At 36.7% G+C, this 12,393-nt stretch overlaps 1 protein-coding gene across 4 annotated transcripts in view; it reads right to left on the bottom strand.

The window, feature by feature from the left end:
• Positions 1-12,393, bottom strand: part of LOC105750356 (Fc receptor-like protein 3) — a 40,667-nt gene that overhangs the window by 20,548 nt on the left and 7,726 nt on the right. For 3 of the 4 annotated variants that reach the window (XM_023502109.2, XM_023502108.2, XM_023502107.2), the window contains exons 2-6: positions 9,799-9,819; positions 8,461-8,706; positions 7,693-7,962; positions 7,170-7,454; positions 308-442 (exon numbers count right to left, since the gene is read on the bottom strand). In XM_023502109.2, the coding sequence (XP_023357877.2) occupies positions 308-442; positions 7,170-7,454; positions 7,693-7,962; positions 8,461-8,706; positions 9,799-9,819 (957 nt within the window). Of the gene's footprint in view, positions 1-307; positions 443-3,341; positions 3,413-7,169; positions 7,455-7,692; positions 7,963-8,460; positions 8,707-9,798; positions 9,820-12,393 lie in introns of those variants that run through there. The other variant, XM_031966829.1, reaches the window with a different exon arrangement.

Here is a 12,393-nt window from a genome sequence, read left to right as displayed (position 1 = left end):
AATGTGTTGACCAAAACTCTTGAATTCCTTATTCCATAAATATCTTCTTGGAGACTTGGAAAATGCTATACAAAGATGAGCCAAAAATAGAAAATAATCTTTTAAGTCTGTGTTCATTCTAGATAATCTGTGCATAGATATGTCTTTGGGGGTGAAATTGATTATATAAGAATTTCTTTGTGGGTCTGTGAAGTTTTAGCAATGGTGGAGGGTATTTGGAGCTACAATAGATATGTTATTGTAGCCTTTAAAAATTTAACTGATTAATTCATTATGCACTAAAGTTCAAGAAAGACAAGTCACCAACCTGACTTACTCCAAGGTCCAAAGAAAAATAGGAGTGCAGAAGCGGCAAGTACAACCACAATGAACTGGGTCACAATGAGTCCAAGAGATAAGTGACTAATCTTTTCACTTGAATTGAATGAGGAGAGATTTCCACCTGAGGGATCAGAGTAAATAAATTTGTGAATGAAGGTATTATTTCAGCTGATGGTATTAAAGATAATAGAGTCAACCTAATCTAATATACTCCCAAATGTAGGTGGATTAGTTTTGAGATTATGTATGCTAGGTGATGACTCATTTATTTTCTTTATGAAAAAAAAACAGTATTAATATAGATTTAATGAGGATGTCAAAAGAAGGTGCCATTACCTCCCACGTTGCAACCTAAGAATAAGAAAAGGAATTTTGAGAGACTGTCATATTATCAGAAAAATGAACTATATATTTACCTAAAAACCTAAATTATGTTTTACCAGTAACACACCAATATGGGGAGAAGGGTGGTAAGCAGTTGTTAAACTCTGACTTCGCCTCATCCTACTCTAGTTAGAATCTTGGCTGAACCACTTTCAGAAAATATTGTCCTATAATTCACCAGCATCAAAGTTTCTCCACCATTTTTGGAGGACAGCATCAATTCCCGAGCATCTTACTTACCTGAGATGGAGAGTGTTAGATTTTTACTGAGCTGATAACTGAAACTGTTGTTGGCTTTATACAAGTAATTTCCAGAATGCTCAGATGTCATGATGAGGTTGAAGGAAGCTGAACCTTCAGAAGGGGCTATTTTGTTCTCAAAGATTGTGTTTTCATGATAAAATTGATTTGGATAAATATGTGGATAAAACTGAATTGGAAAAGAACCTCTGAGGACTTTACAATGAAATTTTACCACACCTACCATAGTGGTCAGTGCCCAGAGTTTGAAGAGGAGCTGAGACATTGGAACTGACAGAGAAAATAAAACATATCAGAGAAAGTTTTTCCTCTTCTAAAAAGACATATCAATTCTTTACCTGAGATGTGGGAAACAGAAAGATGTCTCAGTGGTATTTCCAGGCTTCATAGTGTGTACATTTCATATTTAATAATGAGGTTTTTCCTCAGATACTTTCTAGATTTTGCAATTTTTTTCCCCAGCAGAGTTGTTCTCTAAAGTTAAAATTTCTAAGAATAGATAAGCAAGAGCTAAGTCTCATCTTCAATAAATTCAAGGATACAAATTTCAGTGGGAAACTGCTTATTTGACAATTTTCAAAATATTGTTAAACAATCTAGCAGGAATTATGTTTAGACTTGCATTCACACCATTTGCCACAATAAGCTTCAAATGGTTACACATCTTAAGTATAAAATTATAAACACGATATTCAGGAAACTGAAAGGAAACATCTTGTACAACTCTGACTAGGAGAAGAATTCTTAAATGTTTAGTCAAATTCTCAAAGAAACAAGGGATAGAAATAATCACAGAAAACAGAATATAGCATTCATATCACAAGGTTACAGTAGAATCAAATGAGATATTTGCAAAAACGTTTGTGAAAATATTTGTAAAAGTATTTAGCACATAATAAAAAGTTATTCCCTTTCCTTACTTCTCTTTCATCAAGGTAGTCAGGATTAGAAAGAAGCAGTTAATTGGGAAACATTTTTGGAATATCTCTCATAAAGATCAGATTTCTATGTTATATAGGGAGTTGCTGAAAATAATATCAAAACAAGAACAGTTCCCCAATAAATTCCCAGTGACCAGAGGATATGAATAAACAATTTATTCAATAAGCATTTCTTAAGCACCTACTATGTGCCAGGCACTGTGCTATATCTTGGATATACAAAGACTATAAAATAAAATAGTTATAACCTTCAAGTAATTCAAATTGTATTGAGCAAAACAATGTGTGCATAGAAAATCAAATACAAAATACACAGAAATTTTTAGGAGGTAAATACTAGTAACTGGAGGACTAGCCTTTGGCAAACAGAGACTTGAACTAGACTTCAAATGATACTGGGGATACTCTATGGTTGAAGTGGGGAAAGAGTTTTCTTTTTTAAAAAAAATAGCATTAGTTGTATTAAACTTTAATCTCTTCCCTTCTCTATTTGCTCTCCTCACCAAAATAAAAATCTCAATTATAGTAAATAAGTATAGTCACTCAAAACAGATTCAGCACTTTGGCAGTACCTGAAAATGCATATCTCATTTTACATTTTTACTATCACTTCTCTGTCATGAAGTGGATCTAGAAACCTGACTGGTTATTGAATTAATCCGAGATCCTAGATTGTTGACAATTATTTTCCTTTATGATTGCAACCATTGTGGAATTTTTGTCTATTAGTTCTGCTTATTTCATAATGGGTCATTTCATTTCAATCATTCCCAAATTTCTCTGAATTCATCCCTTTCATAATTTCTTTAAAAAAATTTTTTTTTCTGTTCTGAATTCTCTCCCTTTTTTTTTGCCCCTTCTCTATTCATTGAGAAGGCAAAAAACCTTTCAACATTTCTTCTGGGAAAATAATATACCAAAGCAGTTGGTAATCTCATCAGTTCCATGGATTTAATAATTTATCCTTATGCCAATGATTTTCATATCTATCTAGGCCTAATTTGAATCTCCAATTGCCTATTGGAGATCTTAAACTCAATGAATTATAGACAGAATTATAGACAATTATAGACATAGACCCAAAATGAATTCATTATCTTCTCTCCCCCAAACATTCTCCACTTCCAAATTTTTCTATTCCTTTTGAGGTTCCATCACCCTCCCAGCCACTCAGCCTCAGGATACATCCTTAGCTTCTCACTCTTTCTCACTTTCATGTTGAATCAATTGTCAAGATCTGCAACTTCCGTTTTCTTAACATCTCTCATAGATATTCCCTTCTCTCTTCTGACATCACTCTCTTGCAGGCTCTGTCATTTTGCATCTGGACTTTTGCAAAAACCTATTGGTTAGTTTCTCTGCCATGAATCTCCCCCTATTCTAGATCATCCTCAATCAGATGTCAAAGTGATGTTCTTAAAGCTTGGGTCTAACCTTGTCACTCTTCCTCTTCCTCCTTTATTTGCTTCACCTCCACCGCCATTCAGTAGTCTCCATTTTTCCTCCTAGAAGATCACATAGAGGATCAAGTAGAAAATCCTCTGTTTGGAATTCATAGTCTTTCATAACCTCTATCTCCCTATTCCTCCCTCTCCCACCTTTCTAATATTCTTATGACATACAGAATGACATACAACCTAATGTGTATTCTATAATTTTGTCTCTTTGTTATTTCTCAAATAAGATATCCATCTCCTGACTCCAGGCATTTTCACTGGATGCTCCCTTTCAGAGTTATATGTCTGTACAATGGGAACTTAGTGAAACATATAGTAAGGAAAGAGGAAATGGATCACTGGTATATTAAAATTAAATATGGGGAATTATTCTGAATATATCAGTGGGGAGACGTCACCCCCGCTCCAGTTTAAGATAATTTTGATTTCCCGCTCATAAGCTTCTGAACCACAACTGGCTTTGGACCATTACAGGGTAGGCCAAAGCAGGGAATTGAGACATTCCTTCACTGGGTAGATATTTTGTCAGTTAGGATAGAGAAGCTACTGAGAAGTGTCAGCTCTACCCTAAAGTGGAATCATTCAAAATACTCGAACCATATTTGCCTTAAAGACCCAGAAGATTCTTTTCTTATATTCTTCAAGCCTATAATTATCTTTCTTCTATTATTTCTTTTAAGTTAAATGACACAGTACACTATCAATCTGTACTCTGTCTTGGGGCTTGTATTTCTTAATGCCATTGTCAGCTTGCATTCAGAAGCCATGCCTGAAGCTTCTTTGTATCTTACTATTTTGGCCTACTTCTTAAGCATTGAGAATAGTATTGGGCATGAAGCAAATATTTAATAAATATTTTTTGGAGGTGGCTAGATTGGCATGAAGATATAGAACTGTAAAAATGTTATCAACTAGTCCTACAATTCTGGGATTCCTTTTTCATTTTAGAACTGATGACCATAACTATAACTTGACTTGTGCAGCTGGAGTTTTGATTTAAGACATCACAATTAATTTAGTTAGCTTGGAACATATTTTTCTTCAGCAGCATAGAAGTCATTGTATTAATGAATTTCCGATCTTCCTCATTCTCTGATGAGTATATCTCGTTTTTTTGTCATATTGTTGCATTGACAATTAAAAATAATTATTTGAGGGTGGTTGAGCCAAATTATAAAGAATAAGAGACATTCCTCAATTGATAAATGATCAAAGGATATGCATAGGCAGTTTTTCAAAGGAAGAAACAAATCAATAGCCACATAAAAATTCTCTAAATCATTAAGAATTAGTGAAATGCAAATTAAAGGTACTGCCTAATACTTATCAGATCAGCTATGACATGCTAGAGAGGATATGGAAAAATAGAGACATTAATGTACTGTTGGTGGAGTTGTGAACTTGTCTCACCTTTCTGGAGAATAATTTGGAAGTATGTTCAAAGAGCTATAAAACTGTGCATACCCTTATAGCAGCAATCCAATTACTAGATCTGTATCCAAAAGATATAAAAGAAAAAGGGAAAACATATGTACTAAAACCTTATGGCAGCTCTTTTCATGATGGCAAAGAATTGGAAATTCAGACAATGACTGTCACTTAAGGGAACAGCTAAACAAATCATGGAACATGATTATAATGGAATACTGTTGTGGTATAAAAAATGACCACAGTTATGGGTTCGGAAAACCTAAAAAAAAAGGTGGAGCCAAGATGAGTAAAGCCAGAGACTTGCTCAAGCTCCCCCCCAAACCTCTCCAAATTTTTAAAAATATTGACTCTAAACAAATTTTAGAGCATCAGAACCCACCAAAAGGCAAGTGCAACAATTTTACAACCTAAGACAATTTAGAAAGTCAGCAGGAAAATTTCTGTTGCACCAGGGGTAAGAGAAATACAATCTCAGTATAGCCCATGACCGCAAGTCTCAGCCCCAGCCAAACCAGGAGTAGGTCCAGGGCCTCTAAATCAGTGGCACCAATGGTGACTTCCAGACCTTTCAGTCCACGGATATCAAAGACAACTTGGAAGGTCAGCAAGAAAGGTTTGCTCTCACTTGTGAGAGGGCCTTGGGAAATCAGCAAACTAGGGGCAGGCCTTGTTAGTCATTGAATTGGCAATAGCAGCCGCAGTGGTTTCTGGAGGTCTCAGCTCACACATGGTAAAGAAATTTAATTGATCAAAAGGAGAGCTCATTATTTGCATTGAAAAAAGATTCTGTGAGCTTTAGCACAATAGAACTTATAGCCACAGTGGAGTAGGGACCATCCTCACAGTTCCAGGACAGAAAACAGAATTTGTAGTCACTCAAACACACATCCTTTTGGATCATACCACCTTGGAAGAAATGTAAACTTACAAGTTCCTAGAAGAATCTTTGAAAACAGCAGCACAAAATTTCTGAAGCTTAGGACATTGTATCCTACACCCTAGAAACAGAGCTCTACTTTAGCAAAAAAGTTAAAAGCCAAGTAATAGGCTGGGGAAATAAGCAAACAACAGAAAAATATTCTGATCATAGAAAGTTAACATGGTGACAAGAAAGATCAAATACACATTCAGAAAAAGATAATAAAGTCAAATCTCCTGCATCTCCTACAAAACCTTCAAGAAAAATAAGAATTGATCTCAGAACATGAAAGAGCTCAAAAAAAAAATTGAAAATCAAATAAGAAGGGTAAAGGAAAAAATGGAAGAGAAATCAGAGTGATGCAAAAGGAAATACAAAAAGTTATTGAAAATTTGGAAAGACTTATATGAACTGATACAAATGGAAGTGAGCAGAATTAGGAAAACATTATATAAAGTACAGCAATATTATAATGATGATCTCCTCTGAAATACTTAGCTTACTCTGATCAATATAAGCATCCACACATTGCAAAGGCTATATGATGAAAAATGCTATCCACCTGTAAAGAGATCTGATGAACTCTGAATGCATATGAAGCATTCTTTTTTTCACTCTTATTTTTGTTGCTTTTTCTGTAACATGGATCATATGGAAACATGTTGAATAATTTCTTATTTATAAGTAATATATATTGGTTTCTCTTTCAATGGATGATAAAGACAATGGAAGGACGGAGAGAATTTGAAAGTCAAAAATTTTAAAAATAATGCTAAAAATTGATTTGAGGGTATTTGCTCAGGATGAGATTCACACTGCTTGTTTATAGCAAATTTGCTCTATTGCTTGTCCCCAGCAAATTATTTATTTGTAACTCTATTGATGTCTTAATGTAATAGAAGACCCACAGAAAGCTAATTGGTTATCTCCAGCACTTCTCCCATTTCCAAGAAAGAGGAAAAGTGTAATGGGCTGAGGCTTGAGTTGATGCACTGAGGTCCCAAGCATGTGAGGCTAAATAGTAATTGGACCATACTCTATTAATATACATGATTGGATAAAGAATGGCCCCCGCCCACTCTCCGTGCAAGTCCTGATGTGTTGTATAGGAAATGACGATTTTGGTGGATGGAGGCAGAGAGAGAGACAGGAAGAGAAGCTGGGAGAGATTGGCCTGGGTTCCATACTCCTAGCTGCTGGTCGTGTGGCTGCTGGTCTAGCTAGCTTCTTGACTCAGCTACACACATTGCTGTTACCCATTCTCTTCCACCTCCAATCTTTCTTCACTGAGAATAAAGACTGACAATTTTCCCCTAACCTGAATTCCTGATTCCGGCTAATTTTAAAACACACGGTCTTCACAGAAAAGCATATTACAAAGTATCCCTAGGTCTAAATTGATGCCAGGGCCCCTTCCTCCACTTCTCTATAACAGCCTGCATCACTGATACTCACTTTTCACACTGATCTTCACGTAGTTGCTCTGTTTCAAAATATTCTGAGTCACTGCTTTTGCCTCACACCGGTATGACCCTGAGTCTTTTGTCTGGATGGCGGGGATCTGGAGCACATGGGAATTCTTCCCACTTGATGTGATGACCATGCCATCTCTGGTGAAGGAGAAGTACAGTTTTGTGTCTAACCTCTGTGGAGAGAGCTGAGTCTCACAGCTCAGATTCACTGGGGTCCCTTCTATGGGTTCGGAGGTTGTGGTTTTCAGATCAGGAGGTGAAAACAGTTCTAGAGAGAGGAGGCAAAGCCAGGATAGTGAGAGTCAGAGCTTCTGGAGTAATGTCTTATGTTCTCAGCTGAATATTTGAAGAGACACACAGATGACTTGATCTCATTTTCCTTCTATGCTCCAGCCATGAGCTCATCTTCCTTTTATGAGTCTACCCAACACTCCACATATAGACCCTGGCCCTGAACAGTCCTTCCCCTTCCTCCTTCTCCCCTACCTCAGGACTAAAGTTCTTACCTTGGACTTGGATAGCTACATTTTTTGAGGTTTCTCTCCAAGTAGACCAAATAGAACTAACAATTCTTGTGCATTGATATTTGCTACTGTCATTTAAGCCAACTTGTGAGAGGGAGAGGAACTTATCAAAATCTGTAATAAGATCACGCAATTTTCTTTTATCTTTATAGTATGTCATGTGACTGATTGTCCCATTGTTCTTTCCCCGGCATCTCAGGACCAATGTGTCTCCTTCAAACACAGAATATGGGGTCTGCAGGATCAGCGGATCTGTAAGAGAACCCAGGAGACATAGGAGACTCAACTCCCATCTTTCTGCCCTGTCTTCCTTCCAACTGCCTCTAATCTGGAGATTATCTGGTATATAGTGGGGAACCCACGCTCCCCTGTGCTTCCCACTTGATCCAGATGATTCACCAGCTCTCCCTCCCTGGAACAAGGGGTTTTCCTAGAGGTGTTCTCTCAGATAAATCCCAACACATCTACTGTGTGAAGGGAGTCCCATCCTTTACTGTAATACCTTCTGTGATCAGAGTTGGTCCCTAGCTGCAGGGAATCTCAGGGTATCCAACTGTTTTCTGAATGACTGAAGGGGAATAAAGGCACCCCCAGTTTTGCTGCTACCCCAAGGGTATCATGTGGCATTCTAGAGCTCCATATCATGTGGCATTCTAGAGCTCCCGTGCCTTTCCTCCTGTCCCTCCCTCTCAGAGGGAGACTGCACTTAGAAACTCTGTCCTGAGGCTTGGTGAGGCCCTCTGTCCTCACCAGAAGAAAATACCAGGTTTACAGGGTCACTGAGGGTTGAGCCCTGGGTCTGGCATCTGTATTCTCCAGGCTGGTTAGTCTGAATGATGTTTGTAGATAGAATTCCTCGCGATTGTTGGTTTTTGTACCACCATGCCCTTTCTTCTTTAAGAGGGCCGACCCCGTGGCAAATTAAAGTCACTGCCTCTCCTTCCAAAATAGGTGTCCATGAAGGCCTGGGTTCCACCACAGATTTCTTTGCAATAGCTGGATGAGAAAAAAAGAAGGACATGAGATGAAGATGCTTGTACACAATTCTTGAAGGATGGGAAAGGTAGGAGAGCATCAGAGAAGTCCTGACCCCATCTGGCCCCACCCTGGGATGGAACCTAAAGCTTGCAGTTCCAGGTTGAGATCCTCTGTCCCAGCCTCCAGCTCATGCACAGTCCACTTGCCAACTAGAAATTTAGTAAAAATCAGAGAAAAGTGTCTTGGCCTCCTAAAATGCTAAATCTCCTTCTGATTCCAGTCCAAATTGACAGGAGAGATTAGATATCAGCTAAAGATTGGTTTGAAGGGAAGGTAATCAAATGTGCCCAAATGAACCCAGGAAATTAGGGCTAATATTGTTTTAATGGCAGGTTTAATGGCAGTCTCCAGGAGACTGAGTTGGTTCTGAAGTCTCCCTGAAGTAGACTTTCAGTTGAAGTAGACACTCAAGATGTAGTTTTTTTTTCCCCTCTTGCATGTGTCCAATGCTATTTGTACATGTTTTCATCTTCCACACAGATGAAATTATCACCATTTTACAGATGAGATAATTTGATTTGGAGATGAAGCGATTGTCTAAGATCACACTGTAGATATCAAGTCTCTTGATTCCAGATCTAGTATTCTTTTCACTACATCATAGAGTCAGAGGGTCTAAACTTGAATTCTAGTTTGAAATCCTGGATACATGATTTTACCTAATTGAGTCTCAGTTCCCTGTTCTGTAAATTGAGATTAATTTAGATCATCTGCAAGATCTTTTCCTGTTCTAAAATGTAACAGTTTAGAATGATCCTGTTTGCATCGGGATGCCCCAAGGTCAACCCCCCAAACCCTCAATATAACAGAAACTTGTATCAATGTTCATGTCTGGGTGGGGTAGAGAAGAATTCTGAGCAGAAATCCTAGAGGGTCTGAGAGTAGTCTGAGCCTGAGACCCAGGGCCAGTCAAGGAAGAAAGAGAGCTTAGGTACTACAGACCTCAACCAAGAGGTGTAGAGCAGGCAAGGCAGCTCAGAGGGCATCCTGTGGTCCTGAAGGAGACAATATTACCCAGAGACTTTGAAGAACAAAGAAAAGGGGACTTACCAGTTTGTCTGCTAAGCAAACCTGGGGAAGAAAAAAAGAGCCAGAAGGTAAATGGAGTGGAGATTCTCAAACTTTTCAGCTTTTCTAAATTCTTAAAAATTCTTCAGATACCTCAAGGACATTATCATCTTTCTTTAATCTTTCTCCATGCTTGGCCTCAAAGAAACCTCCTAGATCACGACTTTTTAAAATAATATTTTTCCCAATTACTTGTAAAGAGTAACATTCATTTAAAAGTAATTTTGAGTTCCAAATTCTCTCCTTCCCTTCCTCACCTCCCTCTTCCTTGAGGTAGTAAGGAATTTGATATAGGTTATATCTGTGCAATCATCTAACACATTTTCATATTGGTCATGATGTGAAGGAGATCAGATCAAGAGAAGAAATCATGAAAAAAAAATAATAAAGAAGTTGAAAACAGGATGCTTTGATCCATATTCCAACTCCACCCATTTTTTCTCTGAATGTGGATAGCATTTTTTATCATGAATATCAGCACTCTCTAAAAAGCCCCTCATAACCGGGCCCCAGTCTTTCTGTCCATTCTCACCCTATGTTGTGCTGTTTCATGGGCTTTATGCACCCACTAGCTGGCCTGTCTCTTCCTTCTCCAGGACATTTCATTTCTGAACTCTTTCCTTTGTACTGTCTCCCATGCTTACAATATGTGTCTTTTCCACATCTACCATAAAAATCCCTCTCTTCCTGAGGAGTCACCTTAAATACTCATCTTTAGCTTGCCTTTCCTAATCCTTCAAATACTCGTGCTCTGCTTCCTATAAATTATTTTTATTTTTAACAATTTGTATTTATTCTATCTCCATCTAGTTCTGTGTACTTTGACTGTGTGACTTTGATAGTATGCAAGGTTCTTGAAAGTAGAAATTGTTTTATTCTTTGTATTTGTAATATTCTGACTAGCTCAGTGCCTGGCATATGGTAAGGCTTTAATTGATTTTTGCTGATTGATTGATTCACTTATCTTAAAACACTAAACAGATATTTGGAACTCAAAATTCCAAATGTTATGAATTAATTCAATAGATATTTATTAAGCACCTACTATGTGTTAGTCACTGTGCTTAGTGTTAGTGACATGAAAAGAGGTAAAAGACCTCTCTTCAAGGAGCTTACAATCTAATGATCCCCTTAAAAGTTTGAACCGTTTCATCTGAAAGACTATTGAATCAAACAGCAAGGATCCTGGAAGGGAAGTGGACAAATTATTTTTCTCCCTATATAAGCAGGAGTCCTGATCTAAAAGGTAATGGTGTAGAGTGGAAGGAATTCTTAAGAGTAAAGAGATCTGGAGTCTAGTTCTGATTTTCTGTCATTTTAACCTCTATAACTTTTTAGTTACTTTAACCCTTGTGATCCTCAGTTTTCTTCTCTTGAAAATGAAAAGGATAAAATAGAAGGTCTCTTGAGGTTCCTTACAAATTTTACATTTAAGAGTTACTTCCTAACTCTTGTTTTGAAAGAGATCATAAAATCACAGATCGCAAAATCACGGAAATTTGAATTGAAAGGAAACTCAGTAACCACTCTTAGATATCTGTAAATTATTTGATATAAATTAAAATAATTCAATTTATTGAGCTATGCAATAAACCTTTATAATTTGTTATATCTTTTAAAAATTTAATGTACAATATTTTTTCATTTCCTATAGTCACTTATTTTATATGATTTGTCATTGAGTTCACAAAATTTTGACATGTATTCCTTTAGGTTTTCATCATGAAATCAGACTATATTGGATTAGACAAACTTTGATGAATAGTGTTTTCCTTGGGGAAAAAAAAAATTGAGCCTCTTCCATAATAAAATTTTTTTTCATATTTTCAGTGCTTTAAAGTCTTTGTAACTTATTGCACATGAGAAGTTTTGTTTTTTCCCTCAATAAAGCAATAAAGCAAAATTTTTCCCAATCTTTTCCCCCAGATTTTTTGTTATTCTTCTAACTTCTAGAAGAAAAATCATTAACAGTCTGTTTGTCAATCAAGTCCCTCTGAAGATCTTTGTCTGTTTTCTAGGGATAAATTAGATTTGCATCAATATTTTTGTCAGATTGGATTACTAATTTGTCATATTATTGTTTTGCATTTTTTATTTCACTTTTTCTCGTTGTGACTAATTCTGATTCATTGTAGGCTTGAGTTATCTTTTAGATATTTGTTTTCTCTGTAATTCTAATGGCAAGTAGAGTGTGCTCTTCATGAACTACAACTTCTTCATGCTTTCTTGGAGTAATACCTATTTTTAAAAATCACAAAATTAAAGAAAAAGATGACAAGAAAGACAGTTGGTCTTAAAAGACATTTGTATAACATGAAATCCAGCACTCAGCTAACAGAAAACTAAGTGAATATAGGAATAGGTTTCAGTCTGAAACCATAATTGAATTCTTGCTTGTCATACATAATTGATACATTTCTATAGTCTAGTCCTTATACAAAAAAAGGATTTTCTTTATAAATACCTAACATAGTCATCTAGTCTTTGTCTAATGAACTCACAATGTGGGGTAGCTAGATAGCCCAATGAATAGAACACTGGCCCTAGAAGGAGATCCCGAGCTCAAATCTAACTAAA

The sequence above is a fragment of the Sarcophilus harrisii genome, chromosome 4 (genome assembly GCF_902635505.1).
Source record: "Sarcophilus harrisii chromosome 4, mSarHar1.11, whole genome shotgun sequence".
Lineage (NCBI taxonomy): Eukaryota > Metazoa > Chordata > Mammalia > Dasyuromorphia > Dasyuridae > Sarcophilus > Sarcophilus harrisii.
Note: the sequence above shows the minus strand (reverse complement) of the source record. Positions and strands in the feature narration are given on the sequence as shown.